General features: G+C 41.2%; 1 protein-coding gene across 1 annotated transcript in view; it reads left to right on the top strand.

Annotated features, from left to right (window-relative positions):
- fbn3 (fibrillin 3) overlaps window positions 1-21,867 on the top strand; it is a 65,530-nt gene that overhangs the window by 37,314 nt on the left and 6,349 nt on the right. The window contains exons 10-54 of the mRNA XM_086161677.1: window positions 919-1,149; window positions 1,259-1,402; window positions 1,615-1,734; window positions 2,180-2,305; window positions 2,394-2,516; window positions 2,932-3,207; window positions 3,342-3,395; window positions 3,499-3,624; window positions 4,452-4,577; window positions 4,956-5,075; window positions 6,195-6,332; window positions 7,450-7,500; window positions 7,618-7,743; window positions 7,834-8,058; window positions 8,600-8,725; window positions 8,837-8,965; window positions 9,082-9,207; window positions 10,696-10,821; window positions 10,919-11,041; window positions 11,129-11,254; window positions 11,772-11,897; window positions 12,394-12,516; window positions 12,613-12,735; window positions 12,813-12,938; window positions 13,031-13,153; window positions 13,743-13,865; window positions 14,217-14,378; window positions 14,479-14,547; window positions 14,670-14,795; window positions 14,893-15,018; window positions 15,110-15,259; window positions 15,383-15,454; window positions 15,535-15,660; window positions 16,693-16,818; window positions 18,003-18,128; window positions 18,229-18,345; window positions 18,952-19,080; window positions 19,179-19,298; window positions 19,449-19,574; window positions 19,690-19,842; window positions 19,937-20,002; window positions 20,505-20,630; window positions 20,784-20,903; window positions 20,988-21,110; window positions 21,692-21,823. Coding sequence (XP_086017803.1) covers window positions 919-1,149; window positions 1,259-1,402; window positions 1,615-1,734; window positions 2,180-2,305; window positions 2,394-2,516; window positions 2,932-3,207; window positions 3,342-3,395; window positions 3,499-3,624; window positions 4,452-4,577; window positions 4,956-5,075; window positions 6,195-6,332; window positions 7,450-7,500; window positions 7,618-7,743; window positions 7,834-8,058; window positions 8,600-8,725; window positions 8,837-8,965; window positions 9,082-9,207; window positions 10,696-10,821; window positions 10,919-11,041; window positions 11,129-11,254; window positions 11,772-11,897; window positions 12,394-12,516; window positions 12,613-12,735; window positions 12,813-12,938; window positions 13,031-13,153; window positions 13,743-13,865; window positions 14,217-14,378; window positions 14,479-14,547; window positions 14,670-14,795; window positions 14,893-15,018; window positions 15,110-15,259; window positions 15,383-15,454; window positions 15,535-15,660; window positions 16,693-16,818; window positions 18,003-18,128; window positions 18,229-18,345; window positions 18,952-19,080; window positions 19,179-19,298; window positions 19,449-19,574; window positions 19,690-19,842; window positions 19,937-20,002; window positions 20,505-20,630; window positions 20,784-20,903; window positions 20,988-21,110; window positions 21,692-21,823 — 5,781 coding nt within the window. The remainder of the gene's footprint in view (window positions 1-918; window positions 1,150-1,258; window positions 1,403-1,614; window positions 1,735-2,179; window positions 2,306-2,393; window positions 2,517-2,931; window positions 3,208-3,341; window positions 3,396-3,498; window positions 3,625-4,451; window positions 4,578-4,955; window positions 5,076-6,194; window positions 6,333-7,449; window positions 7,501-7,617; window positions 7,744-7,833; window positions 8,059-8,599; window positions 8,726-8,836; window positions 8,966-9,081; window positions 9,208-10,695; window positions 10,822-10,918; window positions 11,042-11,128; window positions 11,255-11,771; window positions 11,898-12,393; window positions 12,517-12,612; window positions 12,736-12,812; window positions 12,939-13,030; window positions 13,154-13,742; window positions 13,866-14,216; window positions 14,379-14,478; window positions 14,548-14,669; window positions 14,796-14,892; window positions 15,019-15,109; window positions 15,260-15,382; window positions 15,455-15,534; window positions 15,661-16,692; window positions 16,819-18,002; window positions 18,129-18,228; window positions 18,346-18,951; window positions 19,081-19,178; window positions 19,299-19,448; window positions 19,575-19,689; window positions 19,843-19,936; window positions 20,003-20,504; window positions 20,631-20,783; window positions 20,904-20,987; window positions 21,111-21,691; window positions 21,824-21,867) is intronic.

The following is a 21,867-nucleotide window of genomic DNA, read 5'->3' on the forward strand; positions in this document are numbered from 1 at the left end:
GTTAAACTAGACCAGAGAGATTCTTTTGAGGGGCTGCTTTGAATTTTTGTGTGTTAATGACAAAAAAAAAAAAATCAACAGCTTCAAATCAAACTTGAAAGCATATAATGACAAAAGGAAGAAAAACTTGCATCGAGATCATGATCACTCTCCTCTTTTCGGTCAATCTGGAATGAAAGAAAAGGAATTTTTTGATAGATTGCCGAACTAAACTGTGACGGAAAAAGTCAAATTAGAGGTACGTTTGGCTATATTTTATATATGTGAAGCCTAAAAATCAGGAGACGAGCAGACAGCAGGCTTTGCATGCAGTAAATGCTGGAATTGGGTATTTAAGGCCTAAAATTTGGGATTGGGATTAGAAATAGGTGAGGGATTAGGTCAGGGTCAGGTCTCATGTTACCAAGGTTATTTAGAACAATGGTTTAAAATGGGTGCAGTTTACGTTTGGCGTGGACCAATGGGTCTATTTACATCTCCTCGTATTTGGAGTATTCATAGCTGGACTATACTAGAAAATTAAATGTGAAGGACAAAGTCAAATAAAATGTATAAAAGGACACGCTTGAATCACATGCCTAGGCACAGCTGAGCTGAGCTTATTATCACAAATTAACTTTTTTTTTTTTTAATATTTGTAACTTCATACTATAATGAACAAGCAATCATTTTCATTTTTGAATGAAAAAATAAGTAAGAGAACGCATTCTGCCCATATATACTTCACTTGGTTTTACTATACTTGGTTTTAAGGTCAGAGATTTGTCTATTCAACTTTGAATTTTTGAGACCTGATAATCCTCGAGGCTAAAATGAATGGATGAAAAATATGACGTCTATTCTAAGATTGCGATCGGTTCGAATCTGAAAATTGACGTCATCTCCAGCACTCAATTGTTTTCTCTTTCTATCCCATAGATGAGTTCAGGCGGCTGTGCATCGTGGGTATTCCCCAGGTTCACGGTCTCCCTCACGGCTACCCCAACGGACAGTTCCCTGGTAACAATGGCAACGGGATCCATTACGGATACAAGTTTCCCAGTGTTCCGAATGGCAATGGCAATGGAGGCATCGGTACCAATGGGGGAGGCGGAGGCACCTTTGGAATAAACGGGGGAAGCAACGGACTTCTGACCCATCCTCTCATAAGTGAGACCCGTTTGTATATGCATTAAAAAGCTTATTGCGGGGGTTAAAAATGTTTGTCTCTCTCAACAAACTCAATATAAACTGGTATCCCCTTGTTTTCTTTCCGCAGGCACGGTTTCTGTGAACGATACAGTTGACATCTGCAAACACTTCACCAACCTTTGTCTGAACGGGCGTTGCATTCCCACTCCGACGAGTTACCGCTGCGAGTGTAACATGGGCTACAAGCAGGATGTCCGTGGGGAATGTATCGGTAAATGCACTTTATTTTGCATCAACCCAGGGCATTTACTTTCTCTGAGCCGGTATTGGTTTCATATCAAATATATGACGGTGGCTCAGCTATTTTCATGCACCCTGCTGCCATCTTCTGCTGATTTGAGGAACTGAGCAAAGTTGCTGTTATGATGAAGGTAGTTTGAAAGGTGTACATTTACGATGTTTGCTTTATTTTTGTTGCCGCAGATGTCGATGAGTGTGTGAGCAACCCTTGCATCAACGGAGACTGTGTGAACACGCCTGGATCTTATCACTGCAAGTGTCACGAGGGCTACCAAGGAACTTCCACCAAACAAGCCTGCATCGGTATGTCAGAGATTCGTATCCCCCGGTCAGTTTGGATCTTTTCAATCTGGTTCAAGATTTACTTAAGGGTCTTTGTGTTTCACAGATGGTCTTCTTTATTTACCTGTTTGGTTATTTCTTTCACTACTCACTCACACACGCAACCATGTTACAACAGAGCTCCTAAACTCCTTAACTGATGACTTTATCTACGTCATCTGACCAAGAAAGACCATTTCCTTTCAGATATGTGACAAAAACAAGAATGTTAGTTCCGACGTGACTGTTCTGACTTATTCCATGGCAAAAATGAGAGAATTGTCTCGTTTGGTAAATAATACGGTTGTCGTACATATGAAATAGCAAGTGTTGACAAGGGAAAAAAGACGTTTGGAAGAAAGAAAACAACATTCCTTCACGTCCAAATGTGTTTTCCTCTCCCCCTCTGCTTGGCCTCTCTGTTTAGACATCGACGAGTGTATTGTTAACGGAGTGATGTGTCGAAACGGACGCTGCGTCAACACCGAGGGAAGCTTCCAGTGTATCTGTAATGCTGGTTTCGAGCTTACGGCCGATGGGAAGAACTGCATCGGTAACAGACGCGTGCGAACAAACCGAAGTTCTGACGTGCTTTCCCTTTCTACGCAAAGTCTGTGACCGCTCTTTTTTTTTTTCCGCAGATCACGATGAATGCGCCACCACCAACATGTGTCTTAATGGGATGTGTATCAACGAAGACGGTAGTTTTAAGTGTATCTGCAAGCCTGGCTTCGCCTTGGCATCCAATGGCCGCTACTGCAGTGGTATGTTTTATTTATGAGGTATATTTGAGATCCCTTGGTTTTATCGGCAGCTGTAGGGCACATTCACATGGTGCGGAATTCCTTGAAATCTCTTTTCAGGACTTTTTGTCCACTGATTTGTTTTAGGAGTAGGATGTTTCCAGATAAGCTATCACACATGGTCTTTTAGCAGATGGTTAAGTTAGACCCTTGCCAGACATCGAGCCTGGAAGCACCAAGAGCGTCTGTCAGTCCTATGCAGTCACAGCACAATATAAACAAACGCGGCGCATATGTCGGTTAACTGAATCAGACTTCTGGTTTCTGGATATCATCGTCACAACCTTTCCATCTGTGTCTGAGAAAAAAAAATCTAGGTCGTCCCATAAACTCGTGCTGACCCGTAAGAGTTGTGTGTCCTCTCTCTCTCTCTCAGACATTGACGAGTGTCAGACACCTGGCATTTGTATGAACGGTCGCTGCATCAATTCAGAGGGCTCTTTCCGTTGCGAGTGCCCGCCGGGCCTGGCTGTCGACGTGGACGGCAGGGTGTGCGTGGACACGCATATGAGAACCACCTGTTACGGCGCCATCAAGATGGGGACCTGCTCCCGGCCCTTCCCTGGCGCCGTCACCAAGTCAGAATGCTGCTGCGCCAATCCCGAACATGGCTTCGGAGAGCCCTGCCAGCCGTGCCCCTCCAGAAATTCAGGTGGTGCATAGTTTGGCTCATAATGATTTATATCTAGTCGTCGCTTTTTTAATTTTACCGGTTTTCCCAAAAAAAAAAAAAAAAAGTACCTCTCTTATTGAATGTGCGTTCTTTCTTGTATCACGGTTTTACAGCCGAGTTCCAGGCCGTATGCAGCAGCGGAATCGGCATCACGGCCGATGGCAGAGGTGAGTTTGATTTTGTCCGATATAAATATACAGACCCCGTTTCCATGCGTTATCAGTAAAATGACCGACTTGACCTTTTTTTTTTTTTTTTTTTTTTTCTCAGACATCAATGAGTGTGCGCTGGACCCAGACATTTGTCAGAACGGCATATGTGAGAATCTGAGAGGAAGTTACCGTTGCATTTGTAACATCGGCTATGAGTCGGACACCAGTGGCAAAAACTGCGTCGGTGAGTAAGACGATACGAAAATGATTCATATTTTTGATAACACACACAAAAAAAGCAGGAAAACAATATTTCTGTCATGAAGAAAAAAATGAAATACATTTAAAATATTCAAAGGAAAAAAGTAAAGAAACTCTGAATGTTGTCCAATTACACTGAGAACCCTGGAAAATTATAAAAAAATAATTTATCCCTAAATAGAGTTTATAAATCTCAAAAAAAGCCGAACAAGAAATTACTGGATACTATATATGAAACTCTTCTTTAAATGTGTTTTAAATCCAGTTTCAGCGAGAAGACAAATCAGCCCAAACACATCTGGAAATATTTTGTTACAACTACAAACCACCTGAAAATAAATGAAATTCACAAAGAAATAACCCATAAAGCAGAACAACTGTTTCAAAATTAGCAAGGCAGAAATATTTGTGAGGGGTCATATTACTGTTGGTAATACATTATCTGTGTTACATTGTTGCTGGCAATGTCCTGAAAGGTTCTGGCAACGTAAATTGAAAATTTGTGAATCCCCCACATATTTTTATTTGTAATTTATTTTAGACCCGCTCCAAAATTGAACTTACAATATGGATTTGAGAACCGCTCTAAAATGGGAAAACAATTGTTTACCGCGCAGTGTATCCTTGCAATATTGTAGCCAAAGTGGCAACAAGTGGTTGATGGTTGGCTCGATATTCGTGACAAGTATTCTTCTCAGGTAGCATAAGTTGTGAGGTAGCGGTTTGTCAATAAACCCGCAACTTATCATGTCTGTATTTCTCCTGTTTTGTAAATTTGTAATAACTAATTCTTCATCATCTTCTGTTCAGACATCAATGAGTGTCTGGTGAACCATCTGCTTTGTGACAACGGCCAGTGTAGGAACACTCCGGGCTCCTACTCCTGCTCCTGTCCAAGTGGCTTCGTGTTCAAGCCCGAATCGGAGACGTGCGAAGGTGAGTGCACGCTCTCGTGCACACAAACACTCGTCGCATTTCCTGGCCTGAGGAGCGCGAACGCACTTTTTCTCATTGAATTTCAGTATTTAAAATGATCTCATTGGTATCTGTATTTCTATTATTTGTTACCATTTTGTTTTTAAATCTATGTATCTATCTATCTATGTATGTATCTATCTATCTATCTATCTATCTATCTATCTATCTATCTATCTATCTATCTATCTATCTATCTATCTATCTATCTATCTATCTATCTATCTATCTATCTATCTATCTATCTATCTATCTATCTATCTATCTATCTATTTGAGTAGAGTAATGCATGGTCCCGTCTTCCCTGACCTCAGGTGTGTGTCTTTGCTCGCCTTTCAGATATCAATGAGTGTGAGTCGAGCCCATGCATCAACGGCGCCTGTCGCAATGTGGTCGGGTCCTTCAGTTGCGAGTGCAGCCAAGGTAGCAAGCTGGACTCCACCAACACCATCTGCGTGGGTAAGACAACCGCCTGCCCGGTGAAAGTTAGAGTGGTGGAGATTACATGTGTAAAACGCTTGTGCGATATAAAAATGACACAATGCGATTAGCATTACACAGGAATAATGCCTACTGACGCAAGAGTCTGATCACATGAAAAGAAATGCGATGCTCGCTTTTGCAAAACAAACCCCTTAGTGGCGCTGTTATCATTGACAGATGTTGAATGAGACTGGCATGCAGATTATTTATTAGATAAACGCTTTCATGCATAGCCTTGGTTCGCATGGAGATTGTGTTACTCATAAAGATTGATCGTGGATTGAATCTGACGCGTGGTATGTAACACTGTCTGCGGAAGACACAAATTCTACTTGTTTGGGAAATCGGTCTGAGAGGAGTCCATGCTTTACAGATGTTACTGTATCGGGGAGGAGAAATGAGTCATTAGATAAATAGTTCAATTGCATATTGCATGAGCTGGCTCGGTCGGGGGGCTCGCGGGGTTCTCTCGTTCCACTCGTCTCTGTTTTGCGTTTAAGAGAACATAATTCAAGGAGTGAATAAAGGGAAAGTTATTTGTGGTTTTGTCTCTGCGTGGGCTCTGGGTTTTTAGAGAAAAGGTGACCCCACAATGACTCAAATATGCAAACCGTCCTTTTCGCCAAATCAAAATGCAGCAGGTTTCACTCTGCTTAGCTTTAGCCTCAAACTACAGCTAAGAGAAAAATGCCAATTTCCTTCTTTCATCGCATTGCAATGTTCAGACTTACTAGAGTTCCTGACCGTTGGTGATGCTTTTTTACATTTTTTTTTTTTTTTTATGTGTAACAAGTGCCCAACCAGAACTTTCCCAGGGATACCCCATGTGCTTTGCGATGCGGCAAACATTGATTGCAGATGGTAGTAACACAAATAAGACTGAAAACATGTGGCGGCAGATGCTCCATAACAACAAGTCAGCAAAGAAGAACAATAACAGACAATGGAAAACCATGCACATTTGCAGATAGAAAAAAACAAAGCTTAGCGAAGACTTTTTAAAGTATGTAATTTTTGAAAAAAAAACAACAATGACAAAAACATGCCCGTGACAAGATGAACCAAGCTGATCCTGATCTTACTTTCCCTTTACAGATAGCATGGTGAGCACGTGTTGGTTGACCATGCAAGACAATCGCTGTGAGGTAAACATCAATGGAGCAACGCTGAAGTCGGAATGCTGCGCCACCCTGGGAGCCGCCTGGGGAAGCCCCTGTGAACCCTGCAAGATTGGTCAGTATGAAATCGGAGGGCAAATTGTCTGTGCACGTGAAGGAAACCGATGGACCGAAACACGTCAGGGAGATATCATTTAACTTAGGAAAAAGAGAAACAACCTAAGGCTAAGGACAGATGAAACGGAAATAACCGACATGCATGAATATACCCTCGATATGGCAAAGACTTGCCTTGAACTCGAGAAAAAAATTGAAATACAGATTAAAACTAATTACAAAGAGCAAGAGTGGTGAACTCAATGATGGAGAGGGAGCGAACAAAGGGGAGTGTAGTGGAGAAGCAGTGAAGTGAACGGATGATTTCATGGGACACTGTTGGCAAGGCAATATTTTGGAGCTTATTTCTGCAATATTTTAGCCAAATTAGCTGTAAGAAGCACATTAAAGATGCACCTGGCGGTCAGTTACAATTGGAATAAAACAACTTGAGGTAGCAGAGCATCCATGAATTGTGAAAGGAGTGGCTGATACGTCATTAGGCTTTACTTCTCTACTTTTTTATTAAGAGAAAATTCTGCCCTTTACCAATGACTTTGCGTCCTCCCGCTTTTTAGCAACATAGTAACACAGAAAATAAAATGACAATCAATTTATTCATAATAGAATAGAGCTTCAGCAGGTTAAAGATGCCCAAAACAATATACGTTTTTTTTTTTTTATATTTGGGCAAATTAAATAACTGTAAACTGCACTTTTAGCATCTCCGTGAGATTTTGACACTCAAACTACCAAATAGAAAACAGGTTCACCCTAATGTATATTATTCAAATTATAAGACAGGAATTTGATATTGAATTTGAATTGGAATAATTAATGAAAATGAGAATTTCACTGTCTTTTTGTCATCTGTGAAATGATAACAAACAAATGATACAGGAAATGGGCGAGTCAGATATACCCCAAGTCCAAAGAAGCGGAGAATGATAGCGACAGTAATGCAAGGGATGACACTGTAAAGTAAAAAATGAATGAACTTAACATACTGTAATTAACTAAAATCCCTGGTCTGAAGTCCATGATTTAAAATCCAAACACATGGAAATGCAAAAATAATAATTTAGACTCTCTTATTTTAGACTTTCATTTATTAACGTTTTCTCCTTTACACCCAGACACCGCCTGCTCTCGTGGATTCGCTCGAATGAAGGGAGTTGATTGCGAAGGTAAGAACATTTTGATCACGTGGGCCTAAAATGAAGTCCATCATTCCCTTTTTTTTTTTCATATATAAATGTCTGTGCACCTTTTAATCAGCTCTTTAAACGCCCTCCCCCATGTAGATGTTAATGAGTGCGAAAAGTTCCCCGGGGTGTGTACAAATGGACGGTGTGTGAACACCCAGGGCTCCTTCCGCTGCGAATGTGCTGAGGGTCTAACTTTGGACAGCACCGGTCGCACATGTGTGGGTAAGGGAGATAAAGAAATCGGATCTTCCGGCCCGCGTCGTCTTTTTTAAATATGCTATTTCACATATTTTCAATTCTGCTAATGGCTAGATTTGCGCAGCGAGCAGTGCTTCATGAAGTGGCACGAAGACGAGTGCGGCGAGCCGATGCCGGGAAGATACCGTGTGGATACGTGCTGCTGCTCGGTGGGTGCAGCCTGGGGCGTGGACTGCGAGGAGTGTCCCAAACCAAATACGCAGGAGTACAGGACTATCTGTCCCCGAGGGCCCGGCTTCGCCAACAGAGACATTCTCATCGGCAAATCTTTCTACAAAGGTAACATCATTCACTGCTCATCGGATCAGATCGGATGAACTTTTATCATCCCGTGAGGGAAATTCTTATTCTATCCATCTGTTTGTTTCACACGCCCAACATATACTGCTCAAAAAAATAAAGGGAACACTTGAACAACACAATGTAACTCCAAGTCAATCACACTTGTGTGAAATCATAGTGTCCACTCAGGAAGCAACACAGATTCATTTTGACTTGTTTTAAGGACTTAACATCAAAGTTGGATCAGCCTGGAGTTTGTTTTTACACTTTAGTTTTGAGTGTGATTCTTATCCAGACCTCCATGGGTTGATACAATTGATTTCCATTGATCATTTTTGTGTGATTTTGTCGTCAGCACATTCAACTGTGTAAAGACCAAAGTATTTCATAAGAATATTTCATTCATTTAGATCTAGGATGTGTTTTTTAAGTGTTCCCTTTATTTTTTTGAGCAGTGTATATATGTAAGTGTAAGACAGGATATGAAAAAAAAAAAACAGTGAAACAGATAAAACTTTGCCTTTGTGTTTCTGAACAGACGTGAACGAGTGTAAAGTCTTCCACAGTTTGTGCACGCACGGAACCTGCCGAAACACCATCGGCAGCTTCAAGTGTCGTTGCAACAGTGGATTCGCCCTGACGGACGAGGAAAGAAACTGCACGGGTACGTCACGAGAGAAGGAAGACGAAGATCAACAAGGGCGGAAAAACATTCCGTCGATGAAGTCACGTCGTAAAAAATATTTGTGATATCGGCGCGGTTTCCCCTTCCTAGATATCGACGAGTGTCGAATCTCTCCGGATCTGTGCGGTCACGGTACCTGCGTGAACACCCCCGGCAGCTTTGAGTGTGAATGCTTCGAAGGCTACGAGAGCGGCTTCATGATGATGAAGAACTGCATGGGTATGAACGCACACTCGACCCGCACATCTGTTACATCACAAATCACGTCCAGAGCGGGGAATTCAACCCCTTTCTTGACTTCTCGTATACTATCCCGTACTATCCTCTGCTGACAGACATTGATGAGTGCGAGAGAAACCCCCTGCTCTGCCGCGGAGGTACCTGTCTGAACACGGAGGGGAGTTACGAGTGCGAATGCCCCACCGGACACTCCCTAAGCACGGACGGATCAGCCTGTGAAGGTGCGTCATTCATCACATCTGTGTTGACCCGGGTTTGTTCGGAATCCGATAGAAGTTCACCTCGAAAAGAACCTTAAAAGGGATCCCCGGTGGCCAAGGACTTATTGTCCTATTCGATCAACGTTTGCACCAGCTGCATAAAAAAGATGATAAAGCCTCTCGTCATTTTGGTTTGTGTATAATTGTAAAAAAAAATATTTCACTTGTTGGCCGCCATTGTTTTTTACGTCCCATCGCTGTCTGGTTCGTGACGTTAAAGATTGACCTGGGCTCGGTACAAGACCCAACAACGCAAAAACATGTCATCTATGCAACCCTTCCCATTTGAACCTAAGAAAGATGTAAGCAAGAAGAATAACGCTGAAGACAGACGTTAAAATGTGCTTAGGAATGAAGACCAACAAAGACACAAAAAGGCAAGAGTTGGCAAAAGTCACCGGTGTGCGTCCGGCGTCTCTGTTGCTATGCTATCAGAGAGAGAGCGTCTGTTATAAGGATCTCCACTTTTTGTCGTCAGCTTTTCACTGTAGGCCTGCTTTGCTGACCGACCGGGTGACTCGTCGCCAGCTTCCCCCCGTGATCGTGCTACTTCTGAAGTAACGGGTTGCTGAAATCCTCACAGGAGAAATTCCTGTGTCCCTTGCCTGTGGTGTTTCTTTGAGTTGGCTTAACTTGTTTCCCCAAACACCGTGAAAGAAAACTATCGGCGTGGCATTTGGCCTTGGTGGCCGTTTAAAACTAGCAGCACCCGTGACCTCTTTCGGCAGCTTCGCTCAGCTAAATGCATCGTATACATCCGGAGAGACGTGGCGAGAACATGGCCAAAGATCCTTAGGAATTTGCGTACGTCCACAAGCAATTTCACTTCTTTCTTCTCCTCCCTTTTAAAGCTGTGTAGACCCACATCAGTCCGTTTGTTTGGCTCGCGCTGGAAATTGCACCCAAAGGCAGCACAATGTGTTATTATTACCGAATATACCTTATGGGAGGGAAAGTTAATACCAGCGGCAAGTCAGTTAGCATGAGCAATCTGAATACATCATCAGCAAAACAATGGCGGTGTCGCTGGGTTGAAATATGTTATAAACTGTGACTTTTTAAAGAAATAATTCTTTAATAATTATTTCCCTAGAACACTAACGTCGGGTGATTTTCACCCACACAATTCTTGTCATGTGATTTTCATTGTGTTGCCATCGTCTTGAGTTTTATGGGTCCTCGGGTAGCTTCACTGATGTTATTAATTGTATGTTTGCTTCCCTCCTCCCATCAGCCCATCTATAAATTGATGAAAACTGTATTTTATCCAGTATATTGTATTGGGTGAAAATATTCCCAACGTTAGAGATTGTGTTTCTTATTTTAATGTTTGTGTTCTAGGGTTAATGACACATTCTAGTGTTCCTAGCATATTTATGCCTATTAGTCGTCCCATGCCGGGTTCCCTTTAAAATCAACCCTCCGTGTCGTCCGGCTGCTCTTCCCCAGATGTCAATGAATGCCAGCTCAGCGACAACCTGTGTAGGAACGGCCAGTGCGTGAACATGCCAGGGACCTACCAGTGTTCCTGTGACACGGGATATCAAGCCACCCCGGACCGGCAGGGTTGCGTCGGTGAGCACGGAATTACAATTTTTTTTATCAGTAAAGATAAACCTGAAAGCGTGCGACCTTAAAAAAATATGATACCTTTTTTACATGTTTTTTGCAGATATTGACGAATGCACCATCATGAACGGAGGCTGCGAGACACACTGCACCAACTCCGAGGGCAGCTACGAGTGCAGCTGCAGCGAAGGCTACGCTCTCATGCCTGACCTCAGGACGTGCTCAGGTTAATAAATGGCAAAACGCGTCTGATCTTTTTTCGACACGGAAAAATAAAACATAAGCGTTGACAGCCACGCCTGTTATTTGTTAGATATCGATGAGTGCGAGGAGACTCCAGACATCTGCGATGGAGGCCAGTGTACCAACATCCCTGGGGAATATCGCTGCCTTTGCTATGATGGATTCATGGCTTCCATGGACATGAGGACCTGCATTGGTGAGAGGAAAAGATTCAAAGTGTTTATTCTCATGTGTACAGTTTGGAAACATGTTTCCGCGTACTATGAAATTCTTACTTTGCCATTTGCAGTGCATCCACATAAGTGTTGATGAATAAATAATATTAAAAGCATACTGCCATAACCCATATAACAATGCAGGCAAATGCAAACACTGCAAGGAAATGTAAACAGTATCAGAATTTAAAACAGTGTCGGGATGATGAGCAAGTTAAAGTTGGGTGTTGCTTTGAGTGTGCAACTGTGCGGGTGCATGTTGGATGCGGACAGTTTAAAAAGACAGTTTAAAAAGAAGTTGATGAAAATATGATATGACTGTATTTCTCCCCATCGTACTTGTCAAAATCATTCCCCCCCCCCCTTTTTTTTTTCAAGCTTAATTTAATTATTCATGCTACCCCCTTAATCACGGGGCCTTTTTTCTGACCCTTTCGTCTGACAGTCCGATTCAACATCCGTCTAACGCTGTCTCCGTCTCCTAATTCACCTGCGCAGATGTGAATGAGTGTGATTTGAACCCGAACATATGTCTCCATGGTGAGTGCGAGAACACCAAAGGGTCCTTCATCTGCCACTGTCAGCTGGGGTACTTTGTCAAGAAGGGATCCACGGGCTGCACAGGTGCCAACACACACACACACACAAACACACACACACACACACACACATGCATGCTCAAGACAGTTCAATGATCATTTTATAAATGATGATTATTGGAAGGGCAGTCCTGGAGAACCTGTCATTCTCATAATGTTCACTTGCTGTCATAAAACACACAAAATCTTTTCTTTTTTTGGTTTTTTACTTTGCTCAATATCCAAAAACAGAATCAGAGAATCAGAGAAACTTTATCTGTCTCCGGGGGGCAATTGGAGGGCACAACCAACATCTAAAAAATTATATAAAAAAAATATATATATATATATGGAATAAATGTAAAATTGAAGTGAAAGTGAAAATTATTTTAAAAATAAGAGTGAAGTGACTCCTACATCTGGAAATAAACTGTACATCCATGTAAAATGTAATAAATTATTTTATATGATCTCGAGTAGGTCAAAAACTGCAATTTATTTATATTCTTTCATTTCCTGACTTAATTTTTATATCTTCCCAGACATTGACGAGTGCGAGATCGGGGCTCATAACTGTGCCATGCACGCCGCGTGCATCAACATTCCCGGCAGCTTTAAATGTCGTTGTCGTGACGGCTGGGTGGGCGATGGCAACAAGTGCGAGGGTGAGTGCATTATGTTTCTTTTTGCAAGCTGTAAATGTACAAGATAACTTTTTTGAAATACTAACACTTTACATTTTATTTTCTCTTGGTCTGCAGACCAGGACGAGTGTTCTGCTGAGGACCACAACTGCAATCCGAACGCCGACTGCGTCAACACACCTGGATCGTACAGGTGCACGTGCAAGGAGGGCTTCAACGGAGATGGTTTTTCATGCTCTGGTAAATGTTTTTTACAAGAAGTGAATCCCAAACAAAACATAAACATAAATAAACATACAGAAATGTATCTCCTTTAGATATGGATGAGTGCGCAGACAACGTGAACCTTTGTGAGAACGGTCAGTGTCTCAACGCTCCGGGCGGCTACCGCTGCGAGTGTGAGATGGGGTTCACACCGACCGAAGACAGCAAAGCTTGTCAAGGTGCTGCAGTTGACCTATATCTCTATTCTATCTTGTTTCTTTCTGAAAAAAGAATATGAAAATTAACGTTCTGGTTTCCGATTCCGATGCAGACATCGATGAGTGCAATTTCCAGAACATCTGTGTGTTCGGAATGTGCCAGAATCTTCCTGGGATGTTCCGCTGCGTGTGCGATGACGGCTATGAGCTGGATCGCAGCGGAGGAAACTGCACCGGTGAGTGAGGCGGTGGAAATTTGTCTGAGTCTGCAGACACTGTCAGTTCTTATTCTTGTATCTGATCATTCCAGGTCATCAGTTCAGTAACACAATTACATAAACACTTTTTTTCTGCATGTAGTTTGCACTACCACCATCCCTATTTTAGACCACCTCCATCTCTACTTCATTATCATTCAAATTTTACTACCCACATCTCCTGCTGTGCAGCTGTTATTTCTATAACTCTGCTCTGCACAGGGCATTTTTCTTTTGTTTCTTTTCATATTTTTTTATATTTTGTTTTTCTTGTTCATTTGTATCTATATCCTCTATTTGCATGTTCTTGTATTATTACTATTTGCACACTTTTCTACCCCGTAATGCTGCTGTGACAATTGAATTTGCCCTGGAAATATGTCTATCTTATCTTATCTTATCTTATCTTATCTTATCTTATCTTGTCTTGTCTTGTCTTGTCTTGTCTTGTCTTGTCTTGTCTTGTCTTGTCTTGTCTTGTCTTATCTTATCTTAGATCAATTGAAATGTTATTTATACGTATTGGTTTGCAAATAACATTTTCAATGTGTGTCTCTGTGTACCACAGACATCAACGAGTGTGTGGACCCCGTCAACTGCATCAATGGAGTGTGTATGAACACACCAGGAAGTTACCTGTGCAAATGCCCAGCCGACTTTGAACTCAACCCCACTGGCGTGGGCTGTGTAGGTAAGTCTGAGACATGGAGCGGAAATCAAAAAAATACAACGATAATTTTCTTATTAATTGCTATAAATGACAGACTGAATGAGAGTGTCTGAAAATGATTAAAATCACATTTTAATTTCTCATTTGTCACTGTTGTGCTGTTACATGGTAACAACTGATGTTTCAGATTTCAAAGCAGTTTTTTTAAAATCATTTTGAAAACCGCGGTCAATTCAAGGATCCTTGTTTTTCAGCATATCTGTGAATTTTATCTGTATATTGATGCGTGAAAACATAAAGTATGTGAGATAAGAATTGGAATTCGAACATCATGCACTGCTGTTTGACAAAATGTTTGAATTCATCTTCCAGATACCCGTGTTGGCAATTGCTTCCTGGACATTTTGCCCCGTGGCGATGGAGGAATCTCTTGCAGTGCGGAGATCGGAGTGGGCGTAACCAGAGCATCCTGCTGCTGTTCCCTGGGAGGAGCCTGGGGAAACCCTTGTGAACTGTGCCCGACGGCCAACTCATGTATGCACGGCAAATCCTTCACCTAGCGCTTCATTGTCGAATGTGTTTTAAAGTCTCTCATGATACCGATATGCTTTGAATCTTTCCTTTCTGTCCATAGCGGAGTATAAGACTCTTTGCCCAGGAGGAGAGGGATTCCGACCAAACCCGATCACTGTCATCCTCGAGGGTGAGCCATCCAGATCTCCCTCTCTCAGTTTAATTCATCAATATCGCAATATCGACCATAGTTTGTCTTGGTCATATCATTTCTCCAAACACGTAGAATTAATGATTGGACTGACTCTCTAGATATTGATGAGTGCCAAGAACTGCCAGGTCTCTGCCAGGGTGGAAACTGTGTAAACACCTTTGGGAGTTTCCAGTGCGAATGTCCCACAGGCTACTATCTCAATGATGAGACTCGGATCTGTGAGGGTAGGAACCTTTTTTTTTTTTTTTTTCTATCAAGATGACCTGTGCACAATTCCCAGACTTTTTTATCAACTGTCCATCATCATATCATCACACGTAGATATTGATGAATGCACAACCCACATTGGGATCTGCAGGCCCGGTACCTGTTACAACACTTTGGGCAACTACACTTGTGTGTGTCCTCCCGAATACATGCAGGTCAACGGAGGAAACAACTGTATGGGTAAGTTGGAGAAGGCTAATGTAAAACAATTATTCCTGTCATCGCTCTCTGTGTAAGCTTGTGGGAAAACACTGTTGTCCTACCTTTGTAGACATGAGGAAAAGCGTGTGTTACCGTAACTTCAATGACACATGCGAAAATGAGCTGTCCTTCAATATGACTAAGAAGATGTGCTGCTGCGCTTACAATGTGGGAAAAGCCTGGAATAAGCCATGCGAGGCCTGTCCCACACCCGCTACCAGTGAGTGCGAAGCAAAATCAGACACCCTGACGACCAGCATATACACACGCAAAATATCCAATATGTGAAATAAATACTTTATATCACATACGCAATAAAACATTTGTGTTCCCACTGTTTCAGCTGAGTACCAGTTACTTTGTGGAAACCAGGCTCCCGGTTTCATCATTGACATCCACACTGGGAAGCCAGTTGGTAAGGTCACGACTGGGTTAAAACTGGCGGTCAAAGGACCCGTTTGGATTTTAATTGTACTCTTCCGTTTTCCCGTGCAGATATCGACGAGTGTCGGGAGATCCCTGGTATTTGTGCCAACGGAGTGTGTATCAATCAGATTGGGAGCTTCCGCTGTGAATGCAGAATGGGCTTCAGCTACAACAACATACTCCTTATTTGTGAAGGTAAAAACAAAATCATCATTCATCGCTATTTTTTTTTTGAATGATCACATCCGTTAATGCAAAATGCAGTCTTAAACGCATCTGTAACTTGCAATTTGATTTCTACCTTGTCTTTGAATCTTTGCACACTTGCCTGCCCACAATGTACTGCTTAACCCCGAAAGGCATGCATGCATACCCAGAGAGAAAACAAAAACAAGGTTACCGGTAATTATTTAGTTCAGAATCAGAATGCTTCTTATCGGCATAGAAACATTGCTGATGCCACAAACTTGTAATGGTACTCCCGCGGTATGACACATAGATTTGTAAGAGTATAGGGAGAAAACAAAGCCAAAGCCTATAAAAATATAAATATACAAAACTTATACAATAATTATAATAAGTGTAAACATATCTGTTGGGAGATACTGTAATACTGTCAATAGATGAATTATTTAGTCATTGAAACATTGCTGATACAACAAAATTGTAATGCTACTCTTGCGGTATGGCATAAATAAATAAAGTATAAGGAGTAAAATAGAAAAAAAAAATGGATACAAAGTAATGTATTGTTAGTATTATTATCATTAGTATTAGTAGTAGTCGGAGTAGTAGTAGTAGAAGTAGTAGTAGCAGTAGTGATATTAATGATAATAATAATGATAATAATAATAATAATAAACATAATTAGAATTATAATATTAAAAATGAGAAGAAGAAGAAGAAGAAGAAGAAGAAGAAGAAGAAAATGTAATCTGTGTGGGGAATACTGTTATACTAATAATAGGGAAATTGTTTAGTTCAGAATCCTTTTTCTCATTATTTAATTCTCTCAATGGTGCAAAGTGAATTTTACTTAACTGTTTTTTTTTTCCAGAATTAGTAACACAATGAATCTACATAGTAGTTATGTCTTAGGACTGGGACTCAAGGTGACACCACTGTGTTTTCTGTTGTCCGTGAGTCGACAACCTGGTCTGTCTGTAAACTTACAGAGCCAGTGATCGATGTCTTCTCTCCCCCTCTCTTTCTCTGTGTCCTGTGCAGATATTGATGAATGTAACAGCGGGGACAATCTGTGCCAGCGCAACGCTGCCTGCATCAACATTCCGGGCAGCTACCGCTGCGAATGTTCACCAGGCTTCAAACTGTCCCCCAGCGGGGCCTGTGTGGGTCAGTCTCCCTGCTTGCCTTGCAGATCTTTCTGGGGTTTCCCTGTGACTTCTGACAGTGCAGATGATGGGTGAAAAATATCAATGTGGTAGCGTCCTTTTTCGAGGGAAAATAAGTATAATTTGTTTATGTGACGGTGGAAAATCGGCTAAGCTGTTTTTGTAACATTCATGCAATATTAGTTAGTTTAGTTTAAAAAGTTTATTTGGACAGTGTACAATTACATTAAGCACAGAGGCAGAGATGTTTGTACCAGATTGTAGCTCATAGCTAATTTCCATCTGTAGTCCTGGGAAGACAATACAAATATAAAACTGTACAAATAGACAATATATGTAAAATATACAAATAGGCAATAAAATAACTATAAAATATATAAACAGGCAATAAAATAAGTACAACCCAAGTATGAGGAAGATAACTCCACTGAGGTGGCTCTCCAGAGGAAATAGAAACTATTCATGACAATTTTTGCTTATATCTAAATTTATTTTAAATATGCCAACTATTATGGTACAATCAGTAGATTTAATGTGTTTTTTTGTCAAGAAGAAGAATATTTGATCTGACTGAAAGAATTGCAATTTTCTCAGTCACGCTCAACTTTTGTTGAGCCTGTTACTTTTGTTTTTTTGGTGTCATTTTTCTGATAATTAAAAGTTGCATGATAAACCTCAGTTACTAGTCAGCTATCAGGTGGTTATAAGATAAGATAAGATAAGATAAGATAAGATAAGATAAGATAAGATAAGATAAGATAAGATAAGATAAGATAGACTTTAACAATCCTTCAGTGAAGAAATTCACTTGTCACAAGAGCATTTCAACTAGCGCAAATAGTAGAAATAGACAGCAAATGCAAGTAAGGATAGAGATACGAATAAGGCTACAATATAAACTACAGAAAGAACAAAAAAAGCAAGAAAAAAATCATAATTGAAGGGAGGTCTGATGTTCATTGTTCTTTTGAACATGACAAAACTGCGGTGCAAATTGACATTAAACAAATAAAAATATGAAAATAGAAATAGAAATACGTTAAGATTTTGATAGAGTATTGGAGAAAATTGGAGAGCAAAAAACTACTTTGCAATAGCGACAGCATCATATTCATGGAATCAACTCGAACGTAAACAGTTGCAGCTGCTAATCCATTTCCCAATGACCTCCCGTCTTCCTTCCAGACCGAAACGAGTGCCAAGAGATTCCGAACGTGTGCAGCCATGGAACATGCATCGACACGCAGGGGAGCTACCGCTGCCTCTGCCAAAACGGCTTCAAGGCTACCGCTGACCAGACCATGTGCATGGGTGAACTAAACTACATTATAATACAATACAATTAAGTCCAATCGAATCTTGCAGATCATTTTACCTACAAATTACTTTTTAATTCCTCTGTGTATTTCAGACATTGATGAATGTGATCGGCATCCATGTGGTAATGGAACGTGTAAAAACACAGTTGGATCCTACAACTGTCTGTGTTTCCCTGGCTTTGAGCTCACACACAACAACGACTGCATGGGTATGGATCAACTTTACAGTTGGCGTTTTTATGAAGTTGTTCATACGTGATTAAAAATGATCCGCGATCTTTCCAAGTGAATAAAAAAGGTTATAAAAAAGGCTTTTTTGTTGCAAAACTGTCTTGTTGGATCATACAGGACTGTCTCAGAAAATTAGAATATTGTGATAAAGTTCTTTATCTTCTGTTATGCAATTAAAAAAACAAAGTAACCTTTAAATGCTATTCTACTATTTTGAGATAGGATTTTTGAGTTTTCTTAAGATGTAAGCCATAATCAACGATATCAAAATAATAAAAGGCTTGCAATATTTCAGTTGATTTGTGATGAATCCAGAATGTAGGACATTTTTGTTTTTGTAATTGCATCACAGAAGATAAAGAACTTAATCACAATAATCTAATATCTGAGATAGTCCTGTATTATCTTTTCTTTTTCCCTTTGACTATAGACATTCGTAGTAGTTTTACACTGGTAGTATAGCAAAAGATTGTTAGGGCTCCTCTTCCAGGAATACAAGCAACGTCATAACTATTATTTTGCTGCAAATGGTGGTGTTATCCAATTTCTGCACAGTGGTAAATCCTCTTTGTGTGGAATTTCAGACATAGACGAGTGCAGTGCCCTTCAGGGCCAAGTCTGCAGGAATGGCCAGTGTATCAATGGACTGGGTTCCTTCCAGTGTCTGTGCTATGAGGGTTATGAAAATACACCTGATGGCAAGAACTGTGTCGGTAGGTAAACCAAAATCAAATACTTATATATCCTTTCCTAGGCAAACAAAGATGAAATATTCTGATCTAACATGATATGCCTCCCTGTTTGTCCACAGATATCAATGAGTGTCTCAGTCTGCCAGGCACTTGCTCTCTGGGAACTTGTCAGAATCTGGATGGATCCTTCAGATGTATCTGTCCACCGGGCTACGAGGTGCAAAATGACCAGTGCATCGGTACGTCTCGAAAGGATAGAAAATCAAACAGGGATAAAGTTAGCGTGGCGCTCGGAACACATTAAACGGATATATCAATAACTTTTTTATTTACTTTTCCACCACATCTGGCTCCCATCCCCCCCTTTTTCTTTTTAAATTCCACCTCAGATATCAACGAGTGTGAGGTCGAAGCGAACATCTGCCAGTTCGGTACCTGTACCAACACCCCCGGAAGCTTCCACTGTACCTGCCAGCCTGGTTTTGAACTTTCTGAAAACAAGCGTCGCTGCTACGGTGAGAGATGTTTTTGCTTTTTCTCATTTCTTTGGCTCATGAGATTTTTGAGCAACCTTGTGGATTGTTGATTGACAATAATATTGCTGTATCTGATCTTTTTCAATTTTGACAGACACCAGAGAGAGTTTCTGCTTCACCAAATTTGAGGCCGGGAAATGCTCCGTCCCCAAGGCCTTTAACACCACCAAGGGCAAGTGCTGCTGCAGCATGATGCCCGGAGAGGGCTGGGGACTCCCCTGTGAGCTTTGCCCACGAGAACCGGAAGGTGTGTAACGTATGCTCACACACACGCGTGGCTGTAATTAAGAACACACACACGTGAATAAAATTTGCATGCCATATTTTGTGTTTGTCTCCAGCTGCCTTCAACACCCTGTGTCCTTTCGGTCACGGAGTTCTCCCTGGACGAGGCGTCCCTCGTGAAGGTAAACAGATCAGAATCAGTATCTCTTTAATAGCTAAATGTATAACGTGCGCAGGAATTTGACGTGGTATGACAGCACCTTATAGCAGGACATTTTACCCTCGTGCGAGCTTAACGTTGTGTTTACTCCCCTTGTCCTACTGGTCAAAAATGACCCATAAGACAATCTTTGTACCCTAGTGGTGTAAAGCCCACATGGAAACATAAACAAAAAAGAAGTATAACTTTTTCTAATTATGGGGTCTCTTTAGGAAAAGTCATAAAATTTCAAGTTGGAAAAAATAGGTTAAGGTGTTTATCGTGGTCGTGGGTCACTTTTGACCCGCAAGACAACACAAGGGTTAAGATGAGAATTATAAGAAGTGAAACATAAGCTTGTAACTTAACACAGCTTCGAGCAGCAAATCCCTGCACGATCTGACAAAGCGAGCAGCTTTGGCAATCCTGAGAACAATGTTGCTAACTTTGTCTCTGTTCCCGACTCGCTTGCATTCCTTCAATAGATATGAATGAGTGTCTGGATAATCCGGGCATCTGCCAGAATGGTAACTGTATAAATACTGATGGTTCATTCCGCTGTGAATGTCCCTTCGGCTACAACTTGGATTTCACCGGAGTCAATTGTGTCGGTGAGATGATTTATGTCATTCCTTTTCAACAATTTTTTTTTCCACGTATTAAATGATGGCGAATTGGGAGTCCACTGGCTTTTTAACTTAGAGTTAAAAATATTTAATTGTTCTAATTGCCTCTGTGGTCAAACCCCACCCTGTCCTCTTCAGACACTGATGAGTGCTCCATAGGAAACCCTTGTGGAAATGGAACTTGCACGAATGTGGTGGGAGGTTTTGAATGTTCATGCCAAGAGGGCTTTGAACCAGGACCCATGATGACCTGTGAAGGTGAGCCAATTACACAGAAACTTCATTTTTGTGCATTGCTGCATTATTAAGACTAAATTACATTATTTTCCGTCCTGACTCCAGACATCAATGAGTGCTCCAAGAATCCGCTTCTGTGTGCCTTCCGGTGTGTGAACACATTTGGCTCATATGAGTGTATGTGCCCTGCTGGTTATGTACTGCGAGATGACCAACGGATGTGCAGAGGTGAAAAGATTTTCTGTTTTTCCTTTCTTGTTTATGTACTGTTACCTCCCGGCTCCCGGAAGCAACAAAACCAGATGTAATTGGTATTTAATAAAACTGTTTATCATGAAAGTCTGGAAAAGAAGGTGCAGGGTTGCAATTATAAGATAGAAAAAAGGGGCACGTTGGTTGCTGCTCAAATCAACAAAAGAAATATGAACATAGTCCTCATAAGAGAACAATCCATTACGTAGGTGTCTGCAGGTAGAACAAGAAAATCTGCAGTACTTGAAAGAGGAGGATAAACAAACATCAGGGTCAGCAACCGCAGAACACACACACAGCGTGGGCCTTAACAACAACAACAATAACAAATACACAATATACAGCCTTAATAACATAGTCAGGACAGCATTTCCCCAAGGTGTGCTGCACATCAGCCATGACCTTGCATGGTAGTTTCCGGTTTTAAAGCGGTCCGTACAAAGCAACTGGCAACAGTTGATTGACTTCAGTTGTTCCGATAGAACATTTAGACCACAGAAACAGGATTTGGTTTTGTATTAATATTTTTGGATGTCCTTTTTTTTGTCTTTTCCCAGACCAGGATGAGTGTTCCGAGGGTCTGGATGATTGTGACTCCAAGGGAATGACTTGTAAGAACCTCATTGGTACCTTCATGTGTATTTGCCCCATTGGCATGCAGCGCCGACCAGATGGAGAGGGATGTATGGGTGAGTTTGTGGAGTTTGACTAATGCAAGAGGTTCACTTAAGTG

This window comes from Fistularia commersonii, chromosome 16 (genome assembly GCF_037954325.1).
Source record: "Fistularia commersonii isolate RoL2024-O1a breed Wild chromosome 16, RoL_Fcom_v1.0, whole genome shotgun sequence".
Lineage (NCBI taxonomy): Eukaryota > Metazoa > Chordata > Actinopteri > Syngnathiformes > Fistulariidae > Fistularia > Fistularia commersonii.